A 26,410-nucleotide genomic window follows, 5' to 3' on the forward strand; every position below is an offset into this window, starting at 1 on the left:
TGTGTGTGCCTGACAGATCAGCTCTGTTGTGCTCCCAGGAATAGGAAGTGTTCAGAGAAACATATGAAACCGTGTGCCTCCAGAGTACCTGCCCATGACCCTAAGCATAGCCGGGAAGCCATCAGACCCCAGCGTGATGAGGGTCAGGGAGAACCAGACTGAGGCGTTTGTCCTGCTCTGTCTCTCGTCCTCCGGGCCAGAGCCGGGCTCTGTCATGCGTCCTGATGCCCCTCCAAGTTCCCAGGGCAGTCGTTACAGCCTAATGAGCAGGTTGGGTTCACACCAGTGTATTTATTACCTGTGAACGACAACTCCTGCTTCTTGGAAAGACTTTATTATCCCTTTTCATTCCAGTTCTCCACCCCGTGCTGGGTCCTCAGTTTTCATCTTTGATCAGGAAGTTGCCCTGCCTCAGCCTTGCCTGGTGGGCGGGGCTCAGCGGAACCCACTGGCCAGTCCCCACCGGCAGGAGCCACAGAGGCTCCCTGGGCCTCCTCCTCCTCCTGGCGGTCTCCCCAAGCGGCCCGTCTTCACCCCTCCCCACCAGCGCCCCAGGATCTGCTGACTTCCACCACATTCCATGCACACACACTGCTGCTCTCCTCGTCCCCAGAGGGTTCTTCAACCTTGGACCTGCTTTCTGTTAACCCGAGGTCCACGGGTCACACCCCGGGCCGTGTGCCCTTGAGACCATGCGCTGCACGTGTGTGGAGCAGTCCACTGTGGTCAGCAGGTCTCAGGGGACTCAGAGCCTTAAGGCCACCGGAGGAAGTCCCTCCCTCTCCCTGTTACTGAAGGTGAATTTTCCCAGCAGGTTTAACCCCTGACCTCTTCTCAGGTGTAGTCCCAGCCCAGCTGCTTGGGATCAGTGCGGATCCTGAAAGCAGGCTCCTAGAACCTTCTCCTCACGGAGATCCGGGATCTCAGAGGTTGTGGGGAGGCAGGAGTCGGCATTCTTCCCGGGTCTGAGGAAGGTTTTAACCAGACAGACGTTCTGTGTCACACACCCCGTGGCGGTTTCCCTCCTTAGGAAGCAGATGGTCTCGGGAGGTCTGAGCTCTGGTGAGGACACTGAAATCTTCACCACACACAGCTCTTTAATGTTGCTCTGTTTTCTGTCCCACTGGCCAGTTTAAGAAGTCACTGCCAAAGACAGTCATGGACAAGTCATGGACAAAGATCCTGGCCACCGCCCTCCTGGAAAGTCCAGGGTGTCAATCCCCATCCAGCTGGTTCTGTCTGTTCTTGGGGATCTGAAACTGCCTATTTCAGGATCTGAAAACATTCTTGGAAACCAAAAGTTCAGACAGAAAATAAGCTTTTACCCCCAAATAATCCCTTTTCAAACTTGTTTCTTAATAAGTGGCACACACAGTTAACCAGGAAAATTTTAGAGTTTTTAAGGGAAAAGTGAAATTGAAGTGAGTACTTCCCGATGCTACTCACTGAGGGTGAATTCAGGTTCAATTTGGTATCTTTAAGGGACCCAAGGGGGCATTCCAATTGTAGTCCTCCCTCAATCATAAAGGTTTTGTATTCGGCTTACATGGTAAAGATTGGCACGGACGTGTTTGGTGTATGGGTTTCCTGACCGGACCCCAACCTTTTGGACCTCAGCAGTTGACCCGTGAGGGCAGTGGGCTCTGAACTGGACGCTTATTTAGGGGTCAGTCTCTCTACACGTCTGCTCCCAGATGTTGTGAGTCAGCATGGGCTATGGCACATGCCATGCGGTGGACGTGGGGGCGTTACCGTGTTGTGACACGTTAAGCCGCTCTTCCTGAAGAGCGTGTCCTGTTGAAGTGTCAGCAACATGAGTGCTGATGCCGGTGTGTTGGGCGCTGTGCTCCCAGCGGCCCCACCACTTCCGCGGGACCCCTCGGAAGAGGCGGGCAGGCCCCCTGCCTCTTCTCCGCCCAGTTTAGCCAGCTTACTGGCAGCTGCTGTTGCAGTTGCTCTAAGCGTTGAGTTGTTGGTGTTTGAACTGTGTGCGTGCCTTAATCATCCATGTCACCTCCATTTCTGTGCAGATTGCAGCCCCCCTCCTGAAGAGTCCAGCCCAGGTACGTGGTTTCCGTTCAAGGCTCTGCAGATCTCTTCTTAATATCCAGGTCATGTGTGTAGCTTCACTGTCAGATTACGTGTGCTCTCAGAGTTGGGAAAATACTCTAGGGGTTTCTTCCTTGTGAGGGATGTAGCAGCCGTTCTTAGGTGTGGGGAGGGGCCAGGCGGGCTGGGCCCTGTGGCATCCTGCACCCTTTCAGACAGTTCGTGTCTGAGTGCTCTGGGAGTTCTGAAGTTGGGGGCCTGGTTAAGACAAGTTCATGTTTATAAATGATGTTTCCTCATTCCACCTGACCCTGCAAGCATCCCGTGGAGACAGGGAGGCAGGTGCGGCGCAGCTGCCCAGGTGCCATGGTCTCTCCTTCTCGCTGCATCCTCTCTTGAGTCTGGCTGCAGCCTCAGACTTCCCGTCAGACACTGCTGGGGTCTCAGGTGGAGTTAGTGCTAGAAATGGAGTCCTTTCTGCTTCATTTGCATGGAGGAATCGGTGCTTATGACTCTAGTTCAGGGGTCGGCTAGCCACAGCTCTGAGGGAACCCTGTTCAGCTAGATACCATTTTCCTGAAATGAGTCACACCCGTTGGTTCACACAGTGTCCACGGCGGCCCTGGGGCAGCACCAGAGTCCAGCAGTGGCAACAGAGACCCTGGGCCTTCAGAGCCTGCAGTACAGACTGTCCAGTGCTTTACAGGGAAAATGTGCCGACCCCTGCTCTAGTTCATGCTGAGTTTCCTGAATGTGGCTTGTGGCTTTCCCAGAGGGAGCATGAGACCCCCAGATACGATGTTTGTTTTGTTTTGTTTCCCTTACAAAAGACAGCCACCCGGTCAGTCTGAGGATTACATACCTCTGACTGCACATGTAAACATGGCAAGACACGTGCTTCTTACCTCGAGTGCAGCCAGCCAGGACCGGGGGGGCTTACCACCCTGTTCCTGTGGGCACCGGGCACTCGGCTCTGCTCACGGCGGCTCCCCCAGCGCCCCGTGCGCTGTTGGCTCCGCAGTGGGTGCTCTGACGGGGCGCCTGGTAACTAACCCACCAGTCTGCCCTCAGCCCCTCAGTCTCTCTCCCCCCGTCCTGCCCGTTTGGTCTGGCTGCGGACAGGTCTCGACCACCAGTCCCCTGGGCTCTCGGCGGCCTGGCAGCTGCTTGGGCAGTTACCTCGGCGCCCCCTCCCCAGCCTGGCCCCAGACTCCCAGCCCCGCCGGGCTCACCTGCATGGCAGGTCGGTGCCGTCACGCGGCGCTGTCTCCCCAGGCTCTGTGGCAGTGATGGCCCCGGAGATCAAGGCCAGGGGAGGCGGTGGTGGTCCTGGAGCAGCTCGGGCTCGCCTCCGCTCCGCGCGCCCTGCAGTTTGCGGAGCTGACGGGCAGCCCTGTGCGCCCCAGGCAGCAAACCGCCGGGCTCGTGCGCGCTCCTCGTCTCCTGTCAGCTCCACCACTGCCCTGACGCGCAGGTGGCCCATCCACAGTTGACGTCAGACGAACGCAGACGGTCCCCTGCCAAGAGCTCCTCAGCCTTGCTCACAGAGCTGTGTTGAGTCTGAGTTAGAACACGCACATTCTTTTATCTCCCTACTTCCTCCCTTCCCGCCCCTGTCAGTGAGAACACACAAAAGCTCAGCTGTCTGAAGCCGCGTGGTCCCGGGCTGGGCCCCTCAGTGGGTGTCTTGGGTGAGCAGGGAGACAGGGGCTTGTCCCACAGGGGATGCTCCTTTGTCACTGGTGTTTTTTTCATGGCCAGACTTTCTTGATGAAGGAGGCCAAGTAGCCTCTGCTCACTTACGTAGTCAGATGTGTATACAAATGGCAGTTCTTTTTGTGTGTCTGGGAAAAGACTTAGCCGCTGTTTCCTTACCCGTAGGACCCGTAGTCAGCCCCTCTGTGGAGTAGATGAGAAAACAGTTAAAAAGTGAGGTCTCACAGGTCTTCACTAAGGGTTGGTCGACACTCTACGTGAACCCTGGAGCCACCCAGACACGCCGAGCCCTTCTCTGGGCAACGTCAGGCTTATCTCCCGTTCTGGGCTATGCCTCTTCTCTTTGACAAATTCTGGGTGCTTTATATTTTTTTAAACCATTCGTCCAATACTACAGTTTTTTCCAGTGATTTTTTCCCCCTCTAATGTAGCAAAACTGAGCCATTCTTATGTGAATTTTGTTTAAACAGAAGTAAGGCAAAGTCAAAAAATTGTATGCAGACAGCTTGTTCAGTCAAATAAGACCACTTGTATATTCTGCTGATTTTCAGGTTAAAACGATCATAAATTTGCATATTACACATATATATTCCCATTAAGTGGAAAAGTCAAGCAAAGTTGGCAGCGTTTGCTCTCAGAGCATTTACTTCTTAGGTGAAGGATGGTCTGAATGCCTGCCTGCCTCTCCCCACAGGACTTGACTGTTAAAACTTAATGACTGTTGGTCTTTTTTGATAGTTGTTGAATATAATTGACATGGATTCAACAGAGTTTTTCAAAGAAACAAAGCACGGCCTTGGAGAATTTTAGAGGAAGGAAGAGACGTGGGTGTCCTTTTACTGAAGCTGTCCCATGTTGCTGCAAAGGCCCTGTGGCTGAGCGGTGGGGCCTGTGCCCGGCGTTCACACTGCCGCTCAACAGCAGCCGGGCCCGGGGCACAGGCTCTCCACTCCACCCCCCATCCACTCCTTCCAGGGCTCCCCCCGGGCTCCCTGTCACCGCGCGCTGCTTACTAAGACCTGTCCGAAATTTAAACCTGCGTGTTTTCCATGACAGACACAAATCCTCATGCATGTACAGTGCGCCTTGCATGCACACCTAGATCATTTCCAAATTCTCAATTGCTGTGTAGACTTGAAAATCTGTGTTGACCATACAGGGAAGTCCTTTTGTAGGTTTTAGCTGTTTCTCTAAATTTGTTTCTCAACACAGTGTGATGCACACACAGGGCAGAGCTGTGGCCCCCTTTTCTCTTTTTTAGATTCTGTTTATCTGAGACAGAGTTGACCATCCTGGTAGCTGCCCTGCTCACCAGGCCTGGGGCCTGTCCTGAGCAGGGTGATGGCCATGGGCACCCAGTGACCCACACCCCATCCCAGGAGGGCACCCTGCCTGGGCCACACGCTGGATTCTGGGGGGCTTACCCAGTGGTAATGAGCCAGCACCTGTTTCTGGGCTTGGTGGCCTGTTAAAAGAATAACTGATGGGGGCATGGCTTCTGTCTGCCAAATGTCTTCTAAATAGAAAAGACAAAAAGAGCCAAGGCCAAAATACCTTTCACTCTGTTCTTTTTCCCCTGAGCATCTATTTATAAAAAATTGTTTTGGTACAGGGTCAAAGTTTCCTTATATTCCAAAAAAAGAAAAAAAACAGTACACTAGGAATAGATGACAGGAAGATAAGGATGGGGGAGCAGGGACGCTGAGGGCTGAAAACGTGGGATGCCTTGGGAAGGGTCTGTCCCAAGACATGGGCCAAGGGCCTGAGCCCGCTGAGCAAAGGCTCAGCGCGGGTGGGTTGACCTTGCTCCAGAAACACGGGGCTCCCTGCCCCGCTGCCTGGATCAAGAGAACCAGGTAACAGGTCCCCCGGGGGAGGGCCGGTGGCACCCTGGGAGGGACTGGCCTCAGCAGACACCACGTGTTCTTGGAGCCTTTCTGTCATCCTCCTGGGAGGGAACAGTCAGGAGTGTTTGCCTGCAGAGTCCCCAGCGGTTCAGGAGAGTGGGCGGGCACCCCCCCCCCTCCCCTGGAGACGCCTCAGGCTAGAATGGCGGAGACGGGCTGCACGGGGTGCCAGCTGTGGGCCTCCTGGAGTGGGGAGGTGTGGACAGGGTGGCGGGGCTGGGCTGGGGCCTCCTGAGCGCCGCCTTCTCAGCCGCCCCTCCCTTGTGCCAGGTGAGTGGAGTGAGGCCCTGTACCCACTGCTGACGACCCTCACCGACTGCGTGGCCATGATGAGCGACAAGGCCAAGAAGGCAATGGTCTTCCTGCTCATGCAGGACAGCGCGCCCACCATCGCCAGCTTCCTGAGCCTGCAGTACCGCCGCGACGTGGTCTTCTGCCAGACGGTACGTGCTGCAGTGAGCCCGGACCCGGGCCTGGCCTTCCTGCACCCTGGAGGAAGCCAGCAGGGCTGTGCCCTCCTGCGTGTGGCTTTGCCCGTGCGGCCCGCGGCCTGGATGTGGGCGTGGAGGGCAGGGGAGGGGAGCTGGAGGCTCATGGGTGTTCAGGGGACGCCACCCCTGCTCCCCCGAACCTGCCCCCAGGGGCCTGGGGTCACACAGGCATGGGGTCAGCTTGTTTCTCCCTGCGAAGAAGGCGCACAGTCTGTCTGTAAAACAGCAGGCGTTACACCTGCCTAGGCACCGCTCTGTTCTGTCCTGGTGATTTCCCTGCAGAGGAGGCCGAGCTTCAGTGAGCACCCCCAGTTTACAGATGCCAGTGATGTAGTCAGCAGCGGGAACGGTGGCAGAAGCTGGGCGGGTTTGTGCGGTTCCTATCCCCTCAGGGCCTGGGGTGCCTGCGAGGGTGGGGTGTGTGATGGGAGCCCCTGCCCAGGAAACTCTCGAGGGCCCAGTTCTCTGCTTGTGCTCCTCGTCATGAGCACCCCAGTTTCCATTCAGCACCGGACTGGATCTGTGGGCATAGAGGGCCTTTCCCGCACCGTGGGGAAATTGTTCTGGGGTTCCAGAAGGTTCTGACCCAGGAGTAACCCCAAGATTGGGTCAGGAGCTGAATCAAAACTAGACTAACCTCTAGAAGAAGCAGGCCTGGAGCGCCTTCCCTGCAGCCTCCATCCCCCATGGGCTCTGCGATCCTGGCTCCGGGCCCCGAGGGCGCGGGGCTGCTGCGGGCAGAGTGGTGCGGGTACAGGATGCGGCCGGGCCAGGAGCGAGGCGAGGCGGTGTCTGTCCCCGCAGCTGACGGCACTCATCTGCGGCTTCATCATCAAGCTGAGGAACTGCCTTCACGACGACGGCTTCCTGCGGCAGCTCTACACCATTGGGCTGCTGGCACAGTTTGAGAGCCTGCTAAGCACCTACGGTGAGCCGGGGGTGGGGGCCCTCTTGTGGGACCCCTCCTGGCCCCCTCAGTGGCTTTCTGAAGCACGGGTAATGCATGCTGAGTAAAATGTATCCAGAAAGCTCCAAAATGTATAACAGAGGACTGAAGTCAGCCCTATATAGTTGTACACACACACACACTCCCCCGAACACACACACCCCTGTGTTGCCTCTGTTATGCATCTTGAAGGTTTTTCTAGTTGAGGATAGATGGCAATTTTTAAAGCAATAACTTCCTGTGGAACATTTGGGCCGTTTCAGAATTGTTCCTATTAAAACATCTTTGCATATTTTTGTGCAGTTTTGGCCCATTTTCACACCCACTAAATCATTTGGAAGGAAAGTTGGTGGGTCAACAGATAGGAGTACTTTAAAAATCTGGTATTTCCAAATTGTCTTAAAAAGGCTTTCTTCCCCTTACCTTCATTTTCTGTTTATTTCTTCTTAGATGGTAAAAGTAGGCAAATTTTTTTTATTAATGTATCTGTTTATCTTTGGAGTTATAAGCCATTGAAGAAATACCTAAAGAAATCCTTTAGATAGAAAATCTAAAGAATGTGGAAAGATTAAAACATCCAAAGAGATGAACTTGTTCTTGAAGTTCCCCACATATGCGTCCATGTCCCTGCTTCCTTCACCAGGAGAGGGCCAGGAATACGGAGTTGTGCCAGCTGCCCTTCGTAACGTGGCCATGGGACTCTCATGGTGGGGTTTGCTCACGGAGAAGCTGGCAGGCACTTGGGAAACCTCGTCCGGCTCACCTAGCCTCAGCCCGCGTCTCAGCGTCCTAAGCCCAGCACCTGCCTTCCATGGCTGATCTGAGCGCAGGGCCCCTCTGCTTGACAGCCCCCTCCCTTTCTGGCCTCCAGGGGAGGAGCTGGCCATGCTGGAGGACATGAGCCTTGGGATCATGGACTTGAGGAACGTGACCTTCAAAGTCACTCAGGCCACTTCTAACGCATCCACTGACATGCTGCCCGTCATCACAGGAAATCGGTAGGCCAAGTTTTCGGATTCTCAGAACCAGCACAGTGTTTTCATTTGTGTTCATCACATGTGACACGCTCTTCATTTTTGCTTTCTTCTGTATCATTCAGCTGCTCACAACCCGCGACACTCGTTTCACAGCCCTGGGCCGGTCGGTGCCCAGCCACTTGGAGGTCCCCGAGCCTGGCCTGCCCTTCCTCTCCTTGCTCACCCATCTCCTGGTCACAGGCCCCTCTTCCTCTCTGTTGCAGGGACGGCTTTAACGTGCGGATCCCGCTGCCGGGCCCCCTGTTCGATGCGCTGCCCCGGGAGATCCAGAGTGGGATGCTGCTGCGGGTGCAGCCCGTGCTCTTCAACGTAGGCATCAACGAGCAGCAGACGCTGGCCGAGAGGTGCGGGCCAGGGTGCAGGCGCCGGCACTGGCACAGAGCGTGTTCTCAGTCCTCTTCAGGGCTCTGTGGACCCGCCTTCAGGTTCACACCAGGCCCGTCTGGTGGTGCCGGGACACAGAGATGAACCACATATGGTCCATGACCCTAGAGGTGGGCTGGCAACAGGGAGTAGTGCGCTCGTGAGGTCTGAGAGTGTCTGAGGGCGCTTCCTGGAAGTGGGTTTTGAAGAGTAAGTAGGAGTTGTTCATATGAAGAGGTAGAGGAGAGACCTGGGGTCTCAGGCCGAGAAGCCTGAGCAGAGGCAGGTGGGGAGACGCCACATGAGGCCTATATGCCAGGTGGAGAGCCATGCCTTGATCCTAAATCCTGTGCCTTGTAAATTCCTTCAGGGTCACCTGGCAGAGAGGACGTGCACATGCCCATGCATGCACGCATGTGTGCATCTGTGTTGGAGAGGAGGGGGTTGGGTGTGTGTAGCTGCTGATGACCTTCTACTGGTACATGAACACCTTTCCTGTTCCATCATTACATGCATGTGATACGTGTGGTTTAGAATTAAGAGCTATCATAAAGCACCTACTGATAAGGACATCTGGTCTCCAGGATGATAATTCCTCTCGGGCCTCGTGAGCCCAGTGGTCAGTGTCCACTGACCCCCAGGTAAAGGGTCCTCCCCCCATGGTCAGAGATCTTTTAGTGGGACAGGACAGGAGCCAGTTCACATTTGAAGACGATTACCTGCTGGCCACGTGATGGAAAGACATGAGGTCTGATGTGACGAGGTTGTTCAGAAGAGTCCGGGCCAGAGGCTGGGTCAGGCCAGGAGTGTATATGGGAGGACCCGATGGAGCTGAGCCATGGTCCCCAGCAGGGTGGGTGCGAGAGCCAGGCCTCCCTGTGGGTGGCAGTGTCCACCTCAGGGAGCGTGGGCAGCCTCAGGGCCCCTGGCAGGGAGGAGACAGCATGCTGGCATCTGCAACTACTGTTCCTGAAGCGATAGTGGTTTCTAGAAGAGGTGTGTCTGGAAAGGTTTCTGCAAAGGGTTGAGGCCAGGCCAGATGGGATGACGTGGCATGCACAGAGGGAGGTGGGAGCAGGGTCTAAACCAGCACAGCCCCCCCGTGTCCCGGGGTGACCCCAAGGGAGCCAGGGACTGGAGGAAGGGCCATCATGGGCATCTGGGTGGGCGGGTCGTGGTGGACCCACGGGAGGGTGTCCTGTCCCAGGTTCGTGAGGATGACCCGGGACCGGGACAAGGCTGATGTGCACGGAGGGCCCTGGGCAGGAAGTACTGGGGGCGGGGGGGGGTTGGGGAATGGGCGTCCAGGCCTGGGGCTCCAGAGCGGTGCATCCGATAGCACCCGCGGCTCCCTCGTGGGTGGCTTCCCCCCACTCCCTGCGGGCCTGGTGCCTGCGTGGAGAGAGGTGGACTCTGTCCAGCAGATACAGCCGGTTGGGTCTGGTCCCACAGTGGCAGATTCGAGGACAGGACTGTCGTGACTCCCCAGCCACAGCCCTGCTGCTGTCCTGCTCTGGGCACCTCGGGGATGGGAGCACCTCAGCAGAGCAGGGGGCGGGGCAGGGCTGCCTGGGGGCCTGGCTGCCTCTGAGGCATGTCTGTCCCAGGTTATGCCTCCTGCTGATAAAACATGTTCAGACTTGTCACCAACATGGACAGATGACCGTAAGCTTAGGGGGAGGAATATGGCTTCAAATTTACACATAAGGATTGAGAGAATCAGCGCTGTTGCCTGTAATGCAGTCACTTGGTGCTAGAAGCAAGTCATGTTAGCAAACTGATGGTGTCCCCTTGTGACTCCAAAGGTTCGGCGACACGTCTTTACAAGAAGTTATCAATGTGGAGAGCTTGGTGCGGTTAAATTCCTACTTCGAGCAGTTTAAGGAAGTTCTGCCTGAGGACTGTAAGTTTTTTTTTTTCCTTTTCACCCACAGCAGGTTTCACCCGCTGTCTTTTGTCCCCTGGGGCGGCCCAGCTCCACGACCCCTTCCCTGTTCCAGGTCTACCTCGATCCCGGAGCCAGACATGCCTGCCGGAGCTTCTGCGGTTCCTGGGTCAGAACGTGCATGCCAGGAAGAACAAGAACGTTGACATCCTGTGGCAAGCCGCCGAGGTACATGCCGTGGTGGGGGGGGATGTTCACAATAATAATAATAATGCTAAAACAGCAGCAACAAATTAAAGTCTCAACCAGGAGTGGGGACAGATTTCTCCACAAGAACACAGGAGAATCCCTGGATGCGAGACACTGAGAGTTGCCTGTGAACTGCTTACGCTGGGACTGCCTGAGGGCTGATGAGCGTGACTCAGAGTCTCCCCCCGGGCATGTGGTGACCAGGCTTATGAGCAGGTTGTCCCCGTCTGCAGCCTGCACAGTCCATATGTGCTAAAACTCACGGCTCACTGCGCCTTTAAATAGGTTCAAAGGGAGACCGCCAGGACCTGTGTCGTCTCTTTCAACAGTGTTTCCGGTACACTGCTGTTCCAATCTCCTCATTTCTCCTGAAGGGAAGTCCTTATATGTCAGATGTTTTCTCAGGAATTTGTTTGTGGAGCTCCAAATCCCTGTCTGAGCCCTGGGTACCAGGGCCATTTCAGAGCTCGTCATTCACTCACCCCTGACAAGGGGACATGTCCACACTGGTTCTCACATGCAGAGCTGAAATATTAGGCCTAACCCCTCATGAGAAATCTGTATGCAGGTCAAGAAGCAACAGTTAGAACTGGACATGGAACAACAGGCTGTTTCTAAATCAGGAAAGAAATATATCAAGGCTGTATATTGTCACCCTGCTTATTTAACTTATATGCAGAGGACATCATGTGAAATACTGGGCTGGATGAAGCACAAGCTGGAATCAAGATACTGGGAGAAATAGCAGTAACCTCTGATATGCAGATGACACCATTCTAATGGCAGAAAGTGAAGAAGAACTAAAGAGCCTCTTGATGAAAGTGGCTTAAAACTCAACGGTCAGAAAACTAAGATCATGGCATCTGGTCCCGTCACTTCATGGCAGATAGATGGGGAAACAATGGAAACAGTGAGAGACTTTATTTTGGGGGCTGCAGATGGTGACTGCAGCCGTGAAATTAAAAGATGCTTGCTCCTTGGAAGAAAAGCTATGACCAACTAGACAGCATATTAAAAAGCAGAGATATTACTTTGCCAACAAAGCTCCGTCTAGTCAAGGCTATGGTTTTTCCAGTGGTCATGTATGGATGTGAAAGTTGGACTATAAAGAAAGCTGAGCACCGAAGAATTGATGCTTTTGAAGTGTGGTGTTGGAGAAGACTCTTGAGAGTCCCTTGGACTGCAAGGAGATCCAACCAGTCCATCCTAAAGGAAATCAGTCCTGAATATTCATTGGAAGGAGTGATGCTGAAGCTGAAACTCCAATACTTTGGCCACCTGATGCGAAGAACTGACTCATTTGAAAAGACCCTGATGCTGGGAAGGATTGAAGGCAGGAGGAGAAGGGGACGACAGAGGATGAGATGGTTGGATGGCATCACTGACTCCATAGACATGAGTTTGAGTGAGCTTTTGGAGTTGGTGATGGACAGGAAACCTGATGTGCTGCAGTCCAATGGGGTCACAAAGAGCTGGTCGCAACTGAACTGAACCCCCTCATTTCACACATGGGGAGACCCTCCAGTGCTCCACAGTGGCTGTTAGCCTACCCAGGACTGGAGCCTGCAGCCAGACGTGGGCAAGGATGTACCTCGCACCTCTGGCCACTCTGACTACCCTCCAGAACCTGTGGTGCTCAGCTGCACCACCTGTGAATGTAGCTCTCTTTGACCTGTTTGTAGTTCTGGCTTGTGCCCCACATTTCAGTCGTGAGCTCTCCAGCCTGTGGAATTCAGCGATATTGTCCATGTTCACCCTCACCTCATCAGTTACGATTTTATGAATTTGGGTTAATTCACTCTTTCCCTAACTCAGGGGCTGCTCAGTCTTAGAGTCTTTTTTAAAATTTCTTAAATTTTTTGTCTGCTCTCATAAGACACCCATCTTTCTCCTGATGGTTTTGGCCAAACTTGCTTGGGTCTTCTCTGTTTTGTCCTTCTCTAGACAGAAAACTAAGATCATGGCATCCGATCCCATCACTTCCTGGCAAATATATGGGGAAACAGTGTTTTTTCTGGGCTCTAAAATCACTGCAGATGGTGATTGCAGCCATGAAATTAAAAGAAGCTTACTCCTTGGAAGGAAAGTTATGACCAACCTAGATAGCATATTAAAAAGCAGAGACATTATGTCAACAAAGATCCATCTAGTCAAGGCTATGGTTTTTCCAGTAGTCATGTATGGATGTGAGAATTGGACTGTGAAGAAAGCTGAGTGCCAAAAAATTGATGCTTTTGAAGTGTGGTGTTGGAGAAGACTCTTGAGAGTCCCTTGGACTGCAAGGAGATCCAACCAGTCCATCCTAAAGGAGATCAGTCCTGGGTGTTCATTGGAAGGAGTGATGCTGAAGCTGAAACTCCAGTACTTTGGCCACCTGATGCAAAGAGCTGACTCATTTGAAAAGACCCTGATGCTGGGAGGGATTGGGGGCAGGAGGAGAAGGGGACGACAGAGGATGAGATGGTTGGATGGCATCACCGACTCAATGGACATGAGTTTGGGTAGACTCTGGGAGTTTGTGATGGACAGGGAGGCCTGGCGTGCTGCGATTCATGGGGTCGCAAAGAGTCGGACACGACTGAGTGACTGAACTGAGCTGAACTGAGACGTGTGTTGGCCTGCACTCTGCCCTCTGCCGATGGCACCTCTGCTAGTAGCTGCCTGGTCTCACCTGAGAAGTGGGCGTGGTGCCGTCTACCCACAGCGCCTCTGGTGTTTCTCTGAGAGCAGCACGTCCTGGAGCCCACTGGCACATGGCTTCTGGTAGAGGAGCGGCCTCTCATGAGACGCTCATCTTGTTCTCACAGTGCATCCTCTTATTACAGGCCTGGAGGTGTTTATCTGAGGCTCCCGTGGCCAGGTATTTTAGAATTCATAGGGCTCCATGCTTCAGAAAGGTGGTACAGTGTGTGCACAGGTATGTGACAGAGTCATCTGTGTGGAACGTGGTACATATGGATGGTTTCACAGTCCTGAGGAGTCTGGGGTCTGGAATCAACCCGCTGAACACTGCCTTATTGCAAAGTATGAATTAGGGAGTTTCCCAGGTGTCACTAGTGGAAAAGAACCTGCCTGCCAATGCAGGAGATGTAAGAGACGTGGGTTTGATCCCTGGGTCAGGAAGATCCCCTGGAGGAGGCCATGGCAACCCACTCCAGTATTCTTGCCTGGAGAATCCCTTGGACAGAGGAGCCTGGTGGCCTGCAGTCCATGGGGTTGAAAAGAGTTGGACAAGACTGAAGTGACTTAGCAAACTATGAATACTTATACAAAGTGGGATAAATAAAAATTATAAGTAATTTGACATTCCCTCCGATCTGGTCATATTGCCAAGTATGGCCGCCACAAACTTACCCCAGAAAGTCTTTTGTTCTAGGGCTTTCTGGACCTGGAAGTGTGTATCTGGGGTTGTGCCCAGCGGTGCAGAGCTCCTGCTGCTAGGCGCTCTTCCCATGGGGAGCGGAGGTGCCCCAGGGTGAGGGGCTGCCCGCCGTGTGTGCCCCCTGCTTGGGAGGGGCTGGCGCCTCACCCTGCGCGGGGCCTCCGTCTCGCTGGGGGAGCCTGTGCGTAGGAGGTGGCCGCAGGGAAAGTGGGTCTGCTGTGCCGGCCCCACCTGTGTGGATGAGGAGGTGCGTCGAGACTAGCGGTCTGTGCTTTGACTTCCAGAAAGGCCTGGAAACCCGGTGGGGCCGGGTATCCTGGGAGCTGTGCTGACCTCCGCTGAGGGTCGGGATCAGCAGCAAAGGGCCCGTCCTGGCGGAGTTGGGAAGGGGGCAACTGGTCAGCTGGGTGCATGGACGGCGGGGCCTCCGGGAGGAAGCCGCCTTTTGTGGGGAGACCCCCGCCCAGGGCCACCCCGGCCGTGGCCTGTCTTGCAACCAGCTCCTTGGAGCCAAGGCTGGGCCTGGTGCGGAGAGGTCGCCGCCACGCCCTGTCCCTGGGTCAGGCCCTTCCGTTTCACTCCAGGCTGCCCCTGCTTTCCCGTCGGCAGGTCTGCCGCCGCCTCAACGGGGTCCGGTTCACCAGCTGCAAGAGCGCCAAGGACCGCACGGCGATGTCGGTGACGCTGGAGCAGTGCCTGATCCTGCAGCACGAGCACGGCATGGCCCCGCAGGTGTTCACGCAGGCTCTGGAGTGCATGCGCAGGTGGGTCCCGGCCGCCGCCGCCGCCGCGCGGTCTGCAAGGCCACGCCCCTGGGCGGTCCCGCCGGTGTTCTTCCAGTCAGGGGGCGGGGCTGCGGGAGGGAAGCGGATGCTCCGAGGCGGCCGCGGGCCGTGTCCCCAGCTACCCCTGTCCTGAGCGTCTCCCAGGCCGCTGCTGTCCCCGTCGCGGGAGGCGGTGTCCGCAGGCTGCAGGGCCCTGCTTCTCCCGGCCGCGGGCCGGGTTTGCTTTCCTGAGCCAGCGTCCAGTGAGCCTCTCCTGGCGGCTGCCCGCCGTCCCCGCCGTCCCCGGCCTTAATCGTGTTCTGATTCCGAGGCCGCAGGCGCGTTTGCAGAGGGAGCCCCAGGGACTAAAACTGCCCGCTGTCAGCGATGCCTTGTTTCCAGCCCTGCGGGGAGCCCCTCGCCTCACATACCTAAAGAAAGGATAAGAAACCTGCTTTCCCGTCTTCTTCCGTGTGGCCCCCAATGCTGTTCAGTCTCGTTTTTCCGTCACCTCTACTGAGTGTTCTCTACCATTTGTCCTCTCACCAGACTCTTCAGAGCGTGATTCTCTTATCCTTTCTGTATGTCTCTGCCGTTTGACCTTCTCACAGCCGTGCGCCAGAGCGAAGCCTGAGCGCCTGCCTCCTGACAGGAGCGTTTAGTAAAAAGGCAACCGTTTTGTCCTGTTTCGTCTTTCCACGTTCCCCCAAACCTCGTGACCTCAGGGCCGCTTACCGACGCACTTCTAGAAAGTTCACACTGTCCCTGCTTCGGCATCCCCGGCGCCGCCAGCTATGAGGTGGTGGGAAGGACTCCTCTGGGGAGACGTAGGCCCCGGCAGCAAGGAAGCGAGAAAGACGGAGGGGGCTCCCCTGTCCCTGTCGGAGCGTCTGCTCCATCAGAGAGACCAGGCCTGAGGCGGGAGTTCCGTTGATACCGCGCCGTCCAGGCCTCCACACAGTCTGGCTTCTAGAACACGTCTGAGGAAACAGTAGTTGATCCTGACAGCATCTGAGCACAGGGGTCTCAGGAGGCCAGGGGGCGTGTGGCTCCTTAGGTATGCACGCGGGCAGCCCACCCAGCACAGGTTACCTGGGACAGCTTCTGACATGCAGAGCACTTTCACACCTTCTGTCACGTGAGTGATAGTCCTTGAGGGAAAACGGGAATACAAATAAGCCCCTGCTCCCGTGGTTCCCACACCCGCCCCACACCCCACTGAACAACTCTCCATGTTCTTGCTGTTGCAAGGAACAGTGCTGATAGCACCTTGACACGTAGCTTAGAGCCAGTTACATACATACATATGGCTGTGAGCACGGTTAGTCCAGCACTGGCTAACTCCGCTAGTCCCTGAGTAGCAGGGAACACATGCAATTACAGATGCGATTCTGCCCTTGGTCTCAGCCTGCCTTTCTCACTTGACTGTCTTGTGAGCATTTTGGGGGGTTAATAAATGGAGGTCTCACAGGTCCTTTCCTCATAGCTCAGTTTGTAAGGAATCTCCCTACAATGCAGGAGACCCTGGTTTGACTCCTGGGTCAGGAAGATCCCCTGGAGAAGGGATGGGCTATCCACTCCAGTATTCTGGCCTGGAGAATTCCTTGAACTGTATAGTCCATGGGGTGACAAAGAGTTGGACATGACTGAGTGACTGTCACTTTCACTTTAAGTGGAAGTCTTACCGTTTTTAGCACACTATAATTTATCAAGCTTACTGTCGTTGAATTGTTCATAATGGTACAGTGTCAGCACTTGGAACAGGGGTGCAGTGAGCACCCTTGTTTTCCCCTGCCCACGTCTGCCCTGTTGAGTCCCGTGGTTAGGAAGTGCACACCTCTGTAAGGCTGTTCATGCAGAGTGACAGAGCCCCCAGACAGGCAGCCTCCCGCCCTCTGCGCTGTCTCTCGTGGCACTGTTGTGAGAGCGCCCGGGTGCCCTGCGTTACGGGCAGGGACCCTGAGGCTCTGCGGGGAGGGGGCCTCCTATTGCGGGCAGGCCTCCTTGCCTTGCCTGCCTCTGCTTCTTGGAAGCCCCGCCTGCCTCCAGTTATGAATGTCCTCCTGTGTTTCTTATTTGTGCTTTTCTGAATTTTATAAAATCTCCATGGTGAGCGTGTTACCGTCACACTTGTCTAAGAAGTTAGTGAGAACAGCCCGCCTCTGCTGCCCCCGGGACCCTCACAGCTCCAGCCCCCGGCGCTGTGCTCGCCGCCCCCCGTTTGCCTGACCTGTGGGCCCTGGGCACGTGCACGTTTCCATGTCACGGTGACCCTGCCTCCCGTTTTCTGGGTTATCCCGCGTCGGGAGACGTGTCTGTTCACAGGCTGCAGGTACACGGTGGCGGGCCCATGGTCGGTGTTTCTGGCTGTGGCATGGCTGGGACCCGGGGCCAGCCCGGCACCCTAAGGAGGTGGCAGGAGCTGTGTCCATGTCCATCAGCGGTCCCCTTGCTTTCCCGGTTGCATCTTATGCGATGCAAGCAGCGGGGGTGGCGATGCACGCAGTGGGGGTGGGGCGGATGGAGCTGGGCTGGCGGACACCCAGGCTGTGTCCTGGAGGCCCAGGGTGAGCAGTGGCCAGCGCTGTGCTAAGTGTTTGACAACCAGCTCTCTCCCCAAACAAAACCAACTACCCCCCGTGACCTGTCTGGTCTCTCCACTTCTGCGGCATAAACACTGTCACTGGGGCCTGTTTCAGGCTGCCGAGCGACACCAGGGCCCGGAGAGATGGGCCTGCTTGGCTCTCGCCAGCGGAGCCAATTACCGCGCACCACCGGCAGTGCCCCGCTGTCCCCAGCGCAGGGGCTGCAGTCCAGGATCGGCCTTTCTAGGTAGCCCAGCGACCCCCGAGACTGCTGGGCTGGGGCCGTGGCCACCGGTGCTCACAGCCTGAGAAGTGTCCGCCGTCCCGTGGCATCCGGGCTCCTCCAGGAACCTGCCCTCCGAGCACTGCTTCTGTAGCTCCAAAGGGGGACGCACCGAGCTTCCCGTGAGCTGGGCGCTTGGTAGATGCCGTCTGATAGAATACGGCGCGCTGCCGCTGCTCAGCCTGAAAGCCACGGCGGGTCCCTGTGGGCTCTGCCTCCAGGGCAGCTCGAGGGAAGCGGGTGTCACCTGGGTGCTTCATCAGGAGGCAGCCGTGGCGGAATCAGTTGCATCCTGCCACTTGGGCATCTGTGAGAAGGTCAAACGCCCCAGTGGTTCTTCATGTTCAGCCTGCTTTCTGGAGTCCATGTCCAGCCGCATGTCGAGCATGGCCGGGCAGCATGGCGTGTGCTGGGCAGCCCCGGGGGCTAACATGGAAAACCATGTAGTCAGCCTGCATGTGTGTGTTTCCAGTAGATTGCGGTATTTTTTTCTTATTTTCACTTCTCTTTCTCTCTTTTTTCTTGTAACTGTGCTCGTTTTGTTTCGGTATCCCTCTCACACCCGTTTCTGCATATCATCTTTTCTTTTTATTGTGGCTTCATTCCATTTTTTTTTAAATCTTATTTTTCTGTTATCCTCTTTTTATTCCCCCATACTTTTGGAAAAAATCCATTGCATGTGTCTCTTTTTTCTTTATTTTCCCTTTTTCTTTTCCTTTCTCCCAACCTTCTTCCTTTTCACAGCATTGGAACTCGGGAGGTAGTCACGCAGAAGAACTTGAGCGGCCTGGTGCCCGTCCGAGACTTAAGACTAGACCCCAGCCTCCTCTGTTCCATCCCTTTACTTGCTCTGAGCCCCAATTTACTGATTGTGTGGCTCTTTCTGAGCATAGCGTACCTGGTGGCCAAATTGCGTTGCAAATGAGTGTCTTGATGAAAAATTAGTAAGTCACAAGAAAAACAAAAGTGCCAGAACTTGTCCCGCCGCCATGTACCTAGCAGGACAGAAGGAATGTGTCAGAGCATGGTCCACCAAGAAATATTTCATGCCTTACAGTTTGACATTTTGTTGTTATGAACTGTAAATACCTGCCAATTTATTTCACCAGGAGGACGTGTCCGTTTCAATTCTGTAGAGTTTTCAGTGCTTGTAACATGTTCCTGCAGAGCCTTGTTACTGCTTTGTTTAGCTGGCGTGGAATTACTTGTATCAAACCTCTTACCTTCTGATGTAAAACTCTATTACCTGTGTATTTCATGTGCCCTGTTTCCTAGAGAGGAATTCTGTCAGAAGAGAATTTGTATATTTGATACTATTCTTTAAATGTACTGCTAACCTTTCCTTTCCTTCTGAAGAGAAATGAAAAGGGTAGATGCTTTCTCACTGGCTCATCTAGATACACCTATTCAATAGGACATGTACTTTCTGCTTTCATTTCAAAGCGTAGTCCCTAAAATAACAGTAGCAAACAGTTTGCAGAATCATCACATTCCCTTATGTTATTCCTTTCAAGTTGGGATGACCCAAAGCTGTGAGTACAGTAGCTCATTGTATCAAATCAGGCACATACAGGCACATAAAGATACCATGTTGCACGTGGCTTTAGAATTACTCTTTTAAATCTTTAATGGTCACTGAACTGTTCTGGAAATTAATGCATATAGTAACAAAAGGCTTTTAAAGTTAGATATATTTATTTTTCCTGAAGTAGCAGTTTTCATTTAAAAGTTGGATATATTTATATTTCCTAAAGTAGCAATTTTCATTTAAAAAAAACTTCATTTTTAGTATTTTTAATTTGTTTCAAGTCCTGATATCGTTTCTCTCTTACAAATCAAACGTGGTTAATAACAACAACAAAATCAAACTTTACCAAAGCATGAGACCTAGCTTTTGGGCAGCTGTGCCAGATAGAGTGTGAGAGAGAGAAGGCTGCTTTGGTTTCTGTTCTCATTGCTCCTAAATTTTGCATGGGGGGTGCACCTCAAGGCTTACAGAACCTTAGTTCCCTGAGCAGGGATCAGACCTGGGCCTCGTGAGTGAAAGTGCTGAGTCCCAAGCACTGGCCTGGTTGGGATGTCGTCACTCTAACACGGCGGCGTCTGTGAAACTTGTAGCCTTGACATCCCCGTGTGGAGAAGGCTGGCTGGACGCCTCCGAGGACAGACAGCAGAGGGCTGGGGGAAGCCCCACAGAGCCTGTGTGAGCAACGGGCCGTGGCCTCTCGCCTTCCCAGCGCAGGCCGTGTTGTGCTTCTGTTTCGGCCTCCAGCCGGCTTCTCCCTGCACTGCATTCTGCGGGAGTGGGTTTCTCTTCACCACCCTAGAAACACGCGGGAATTCAGAGAAGCTGGCTTTTCCAGAAGCTTTCCGTAGGCATGCACATAGCCCGTCCACCAGAAAATCTGGCCTCTCCACTGCCTCCCCCAGACTTCTAGAAGTTACTCTGAGGTTTCTCTGGTTTGGCCTCAGATCTGAGTCTGGGTTCTGGGAACAGCAGAGGCAGATGTGACTGGAGAAGCGGGACAGCAGACGGCAGACACAGGCTTTCGATTCTAGGGTGACGGGGCGCCCTCCTCGCACACGGGGGCGGGAGGCCCCCCCCCCCGCCTCTCCAGAGTGAGGGCGGCAGCGGCCCGTGACACAGCTCCCGCCCTCCTTCAGGACAGAGCCACTCTGCTGAACTGTAGGAACATGGCCAGCCTGTGACCCTGGGAGAGCTGTGTCCTCCGCCTGTCCCCTCCACGCAGAGGGGCGCGCTCTGAGTCCCCGTGCTTTCCTGAAGAGGGCAGGCGGCGCCCACAGTCCCCTGCCGGGCTCCCGGCCCTGTGGCGGGCGATGCTCTCCTGCTGCCCCTGGAGTCCAGGCCAGCAGAGGCCGTGTGTGGATGAGGGAGGCCCGTCTGACCACACGGCCGCCCTTCCCCTTCCCAGGCGGGGCCGCCGCCTCGCCAAGGGGGGCTGCAGCCCGGCGCCTAGACGAGGCCCCCACGGGAGTCTCACGGACACCGTGGCCCGCCCCTGGATGCAGTGTGGCCTGCCAGGCCTTCCTGCCCGCTGGAGGCTTGGCTGCTAAGATAAGAGAAACAGATGGAGGGCCAGAGGCTAAGATTCGTGATCTTTCTTTTCAGGGGCCAGTGAGAAGGCAGTACATTCTCACTGCAGTCATGAGGCCGGATGGAGAGAGGAACCACAAGATCAGCTGAGGCTCTGGGTGGTGGTGGTGGTTTAGAACATCTGAGGACAGAAGCCCAGTGTGCCTTGGGGCTGAATTTTTTAATGTCATGAAGGCCTTGTGACATCAGGCTAAATATATACGTGAAATCTTCTCTGCTTTAGTGAGAAACAGGCAAGATCATATAAGATGGGGAGATGGTTCAGGAAAGGGGAGTCACTGATACACTTGTTGATGGTTTTAGGTCGATTCTAAGCTTAATGCTAGCTCCAAGGCAGTTTCAGCACAGGTGACTCTAGGTGTTCAGAATCACCAAGACACTCACGTGTCCAGATAAGTTCTAAATTCTAAAGGGGAAGATCCCCTCCAGAAAACAAAAACCAGAGCCATCATTAAAACGAGTTGCCATGTGAGGTTTCAGTGCTAATTTTTTATTTAAAAAAGTAGATGTTCTTGAAATAATTTGTCAATATACTTAAAAAATCATGAAGCTTTGAAATAATTAAAGCCCTCTTTCTAAAAATCTTTCCAAGACCTTCTCAGTGTGCACTATGGATTTCTAAAAATTATGCAGCCATTGTGATGGGTTAAGTGGTTCTAGCTGAGGATGAGGCAGGCTGGAAGTGCCAGTTACCGCTGCACAGAGCCGCCCGTCCACACCTGAGTGCCCGGCGCCTGGCCGAGCTTGTCTAAACACTGGGTGATAGAGCTGGTGTGCAGTCAGCCTCGTCAGTCAGATTTTGTAAATTCACACCAAATTCAAACAGTAGACACGACTTACAAATTGAAGTGTAACCTTGCCTGTAATTTCAAGTGTATTCAGCCAGCTAAACCAGTAATTAGCCTCTTTAACATGTAAATAAAAGGTAATGTTGAAGTTCACAAATTATTCTTTGTTCCTCAAAGCAGTTTGACATTTATTAGCGATAGGTGGTTTCCAAAAAGTGTGTATATTTCTTTGTAAATGGAGAAGCCATATCTGAAATAGTCTGATAATGAAAGTTTCCAAAGATTAAAGAACCTCTATAGCTTCTGCTTCAAATAGAATATTTTTATCCGATTACTGGATGTTAAACCAACATAATCTTTACTTCCACTGGGGGCTCCCTGCTCATACGGCCCTGGCACTCAGCACAGATGAGACACACCTGGCTGAAGGCTTGGAGGCTTTGTGATGAAGCATATCTGAGCTACTAAATTACTTCGTAACAAACAGGTGGATATTTTTCTAAACTACCTGCATTTATCTTTTGAATAAAATTGCTGTCTTACCAAAATTATTTTACATGTTCTTGATAATGAGATTGTCATTTTCACCTTAAAAGGCTTGAGCAATCGCCACTGATATTTTTTTAAAATGCATGACATAATGGTCTTCATACAACTTGAAATACTTTTTTTAAAAAATCACTGTTTCTTCGTAACTGCAAATTTTGCATCTCATAAGGGGATTTTGTACTAAATTTGATAACTAGTTGAACTGTTAGTCTCAGGATAATATAAAACTATCAACAACTCCTACTGTGCTACAGGAAGTCATTCCTGTTTGCAATCGCTTTTGCCTTTGGATCTGTTAACCAGAACATCCCCCAGAGAGCTCCCCTGAGGTCCCACTGGGGACATGAGGCCTGTTGGAGGCTCATCCTCCTGCAGAGTATCTGCTCTGCCCACTGGGTTGCCATGACAACCTGTGATCAGTGCAGCAGGAGAGGCTGGTGGCAGGTTCTCCAGGGACGGGCCCCCGCAGGCTCTCACTGGTTCAGTGGAGCTCTTCAAAGAGGTGACTTTGGTGGGGTCTCCTCTTCAGGACGCCCCAGCACCAAGAGCTGTGCGGCCACCGCCCAGGCCCATGGCATGGCTGTGGGCCCAGGATGCATCTCCTAGGTGGCGGCAGCATGTGAGAGCCACCTTCTGAGCCAGATGGTTTCACTACATGTTAAAGGAAGGAAAATAAGCTTTTTGAATTTGAGACCATTAACAGCCTTTGCCCACAGAGAAAAATGCAGCTTTTTATAAAGTCTTTCAGCAGTAGCACTGTTCCCACTGAATTTTCTGTGTGACAGACCCTGTGAACCACTAGTTAGGATCGACTTCTCAGATAAACCAGATGTGAAATACATGAAACCATTTATGTCTTTAAAATGTATGTACCTTAAATATATTTTATTGCTAAATGTTAACTACCATCTGACAATGCAGTATTGTCACAAACTCTCAATTTATAAAAATACAATATCTGCAAAGCACAATGGAGTGAAGAAAAAAAAAAAAAAAAGCCATTCTCCACTTGGATACATGCTGCTTTCGGAAGGGCAACCTTGCAGTCCCAGACAGGCCATATCCATCTCTCTGCTTCTTAACTACCTTGTTCAGAAACCTGCCATCTTGTGTGTATTGTCGTAAATGAGTCTGGCACCCACTTAAACTAATCAATTTTTTTTTTAATGCTATGAAAATAATCATTTCATCTGAGTTTAAGTCTTTTCTTTTTTCCTTTTTTCCTGCTGTCATTTCTTGTGCTTGTTTTTTTCCCCAGTGAGGGTTGTCGAAGAGAAAATACAATGAAGAATGTTGGAAGTCGCAAATATGCGTTTAATTCCCTGCAGCTGAAGGCTTTCCCCAAGCATTACAGGCCTCCTGAAGGGACTTACGGAAAAGTTGAAACATGAACACACGGTTTCCTCTAATTAGCTGTTACGTAATAAATGTGGGTACCCTCTAGTGTCATACATGAATTCTTCAAGAAGACCTGAAGGATTGGTTTTTACTTTTGTGTTTTTAAAATATTTCACTAAAGAGTCTATGGAGCATGTGTTTTTTTGCGTTGGAATCCATAGCAGGTATTGTCGGGCTCACTACTGTGGATAGTGACAACTGCCCCTTCAAGTAGCCTTCAGCCGTCACCACACGGATATCGGTAGTTACCTGTATGAACCAAGCCAGGTGCATCTGAAATGCTGAAACTTTTAAAAATGCCCACTTAGGCAGCTGCTCACCTTATTTTTCTACTGAGTAAACTCAAACTTGAACAATGATTTACAACCTACTTTTTAAAAATCCCCATGGAAAATAGTAAACAGTAGTTTAAATGGTTGGATCCTGGGCAGACCACTAAATGTGAAATGTTAAAGGGAAGTTTTGGGGAAAGAAGCTTGCTGTCTCATGCAGGCAGGGCAAGTGCGTCTGATGCATCAGCCCGCCAGTGCCTCACAGGTGGAACCAGCAGTTGAAGGAAAGGCTGACAAATCGGCCTGAGGTAAGATGTGTCAGAAGACAACACCTGCAAAGCCACCCATGGTGGGGTCACCGCTGTCCCTTAGGGAACAAGGTGTCTGGGGAGGTGGGGAGGCCAGCTGTCTCTTGCCCTGGCCCCAGGACCGCTCATGTGGTATGTCTGATGCATAGAGACAGTGGACACCTAAATATCTTACAAGTAGGTCTCTGGTGGGTTTCTCAAATTTTTTTGGCCTTCGAGAAGATAATACAATCATGTTTGAATGTCTGATGAAAGTGTCTTTAAGTTTGCAATAATTGTTAGTATCCTCTACTCAATTCTATTATGTAAGATGGCTGTTGAGAAAGTTGAACTGTCTCCTGAAATGAGATTTTGAAAGGGATTAATGGGCCATAAGACTTAGGAATTTCATAGAAAATTATGTTTGGTCATCTATTCTAAGATGATGAGTCATCTGCACAGAGCAGAGTTTTTTCTTGGTTTGTATGTTTTCTCAATTGTTTTTTATCCTTATGTTTACATGTTATTTAAAAGGCTGTAAAAGAAATACATACGGCGCATATTCATCATACTGATCCTAAAGGTTTGTGAACCCTTAAGAAGTTCCTGTGTCTGAAATTCTAAATGTTATTCTTCGGGCTCCATTAGAAATACCACCGGGCACCAAGTAAGCGACTTGGGCCTGGGGAGCACAGGCAGGACCACCCGTGCAGGGATGGAGGGTGGGCATCAGGTACGGGTGAGACCAGGTGACCTCACACACCCCCTCCTCCTCAGAGGCCAGTTCACATACACAGCCTGCTGTTCCCCGACGCCCACTGGTGAGTGTGAACTGGCGTGGAGGGCGAGTCAGTGAGGCGTGTGGAGGCAGAGAAACTTGCCCAGCAAGCCCACTGTACCGCTGGTGTCAGCTTCTCCCGCTGTGTCCACCCCTGTCCAAAGATGGCTTCATGATGGCAGATTTAGTCTTTCACCTCCACCATTCATTGTCTAGTTATCTCTGCATTTCCATCTGTATTCACTTTAACGTCACTACCTTTTAAAAAATTTCCTTGAATTTTTAATGTTATTCATACAACTTTCAGATTTTTCTTTGTCTGAAGAGCATTACCTGCATTTATCAAAAGGGAATACAGCAAATGCTGTGTCATCTGTGTGCAGTTTTGCATGTGGCACCTTTTTGTGAACATTCTCCTAATTTTGTCTACACATTATGGGTCACCAGAAGAGTCTAAGCCTTGGCCAATCACACAGGAGATACTCTGGTTGCAGTATTCCCCGAGCGTGGCTCCCTGGCTCCGGCGTGACAGCGGGCCTCCCAGCGGCGCTGGGCACGCTCGCTGAGGGGGCTGCGCTGCCCACCGCGACAGCCGCAGCGCCTCAGGTCACATGGGCGCTTTGGGGTTTCCCGCTGCAGAAGACAGGCAGTGGTCCAGGTTTCTGTAAAACAAGGGTTCCATCCAGTGTTCTTTATAAGGCTCCCACCTAGAAATGTTGAGATGTACTGAAAACTCGGGCTCTGTCAAAGCGTCTGCAGCACAGCTGCCTTTGGTTTCCTTTAAAACATGTACAAACATTGTACAATAGTTTTGTCCCTACATAATTGTATTTGCCAAGCTTAGTGCATTAAGATACTTTTATTTATTTGTTTTGGACAGTATTAATAAACATATAGTTACTGTTTTATATATTCTTAGCTCATTCAAAGCCATGTATGCTATAACTGTGCGAGTCTTTAGAATGACAAATAATAAACAACTGACAACATGAAACCTGGCCTGAGTCATTGTTACCTGAGGACGGTCCTGGGGCCCGCACCTGGCCGGACCGTCCCTGACGGGCACTGCATTGTGTGTGGTGTCTGCAAACAGATTCTTGTTTGTAGCCCTGTTTGCGTGTCAGATTTTGTGTGCACCCTATGAGTGGACTTCCTGCAATTAAGGCCTGCTGGCTTTCAAGGCCAGATGCTCTGGGGGCTCCTTTTCCCAAAGCTGGAGCCCCAGGCTGGGGAGCTGACCTGGGGCTCAGAACTCACTCTCACGGGGAACCTCTGCAGTGTGTGAGCTGCGGGCTGACCACCGGGACGTGCGCTTTAATTGTGCTGCCAGTGCCCCTCCCTCCCCGTCTTGCTGCGGCTCCTCCTTTGTCTGTGCCCGTGGAGTGTCTTCTGGTTCTGGTCTCATCGATGGCGGTTCAGCAGGCAGCTGTGGTCTGCGTGTGCTCGTGAGAAGAGGTGAGCTCGAGGCCCTGCTGCCCTGCCCTCCTGTCCCAGGAACCGAGGTCACTGTGCCCTCCACCAGTGGACCACGTGTGCACAGTGAGTATCAGAGAAAAAGCCCCTCAC

General features: G+C 52.7%; 1 protein-coding gene across 12 annotated transcripts in view; it reads left to right on the forward strand.

Moving 5' to 3' along the window:
* The window catches only part of INPP4A (inositol polyphosphate-4-phosphatase type I A), a 119,971-nt gene extending 94,133 nt beyond the window's left edge, over positions 1–25,838 (forward strand). For 6 of the 12 annotated variants that reach the window (XM_070474650.1, XM_070474660.1, XM_070474652.1 and 3 more), the window contains 9 exons: positions 2,031–2,063; positions 5,943–6,115; positions 6,968–7,091; positions 7,981–8,107; positions 8,350–8,490; positions 10,315–10,412; positions 10,510–10,622; positions 14,635–14,789; positions 18,402–23,393. In XM_070474650.1, coding sequence (XP_070330751.1) covers positions 2,031–2,063; positions 5,943–6,115; positions 6,968–7,091; positions 7,981–8,107; positions 8,350–8,490; positions 10,315–10,412; positions 10,510–10,622; positions 14,635–14,789; positions 18,402–18,582 — 1,145 coding nt within the window. In that variant the 3' untranslated portion in view covers positions 18,583–23,393. Of the gene's footprint in view, positions 1–2,030; positions 2,064–5,942; positions 6,116–6,967; positions 7,092–7,980; positions 8,108–8,349; positions 8,491–10,314; positions 10,413–10,509; positions 10,623–14,634; positions 14,790–18,401 lie in introns of all 12 variants that reach the window. The other 6 variants (XM_070474653.1, XM_070474666.1, XM_070474656.1 and 3 more) reach the window with 3 other exon arrangements.
* The last annotated feature ends 572 nt before the right edge of the window (positions 25,839–26,410 follow it).

The sequence above is a fragment of the Odocoileus virginianus genome, chromosome 2 (assembly GCF_023699985.2).
Source record: "Odocoileus virginianus isolate 20LAN1187 ecotype Illinois chromosome 2, Ovbor_1.2, whole genome shotgun sequence".
NCBI lineage: Eukaryota > Metazoa > Chordata > Mammalia > Artiodactyla > Cervidae > Odocoileus > Odocoileus virginianus.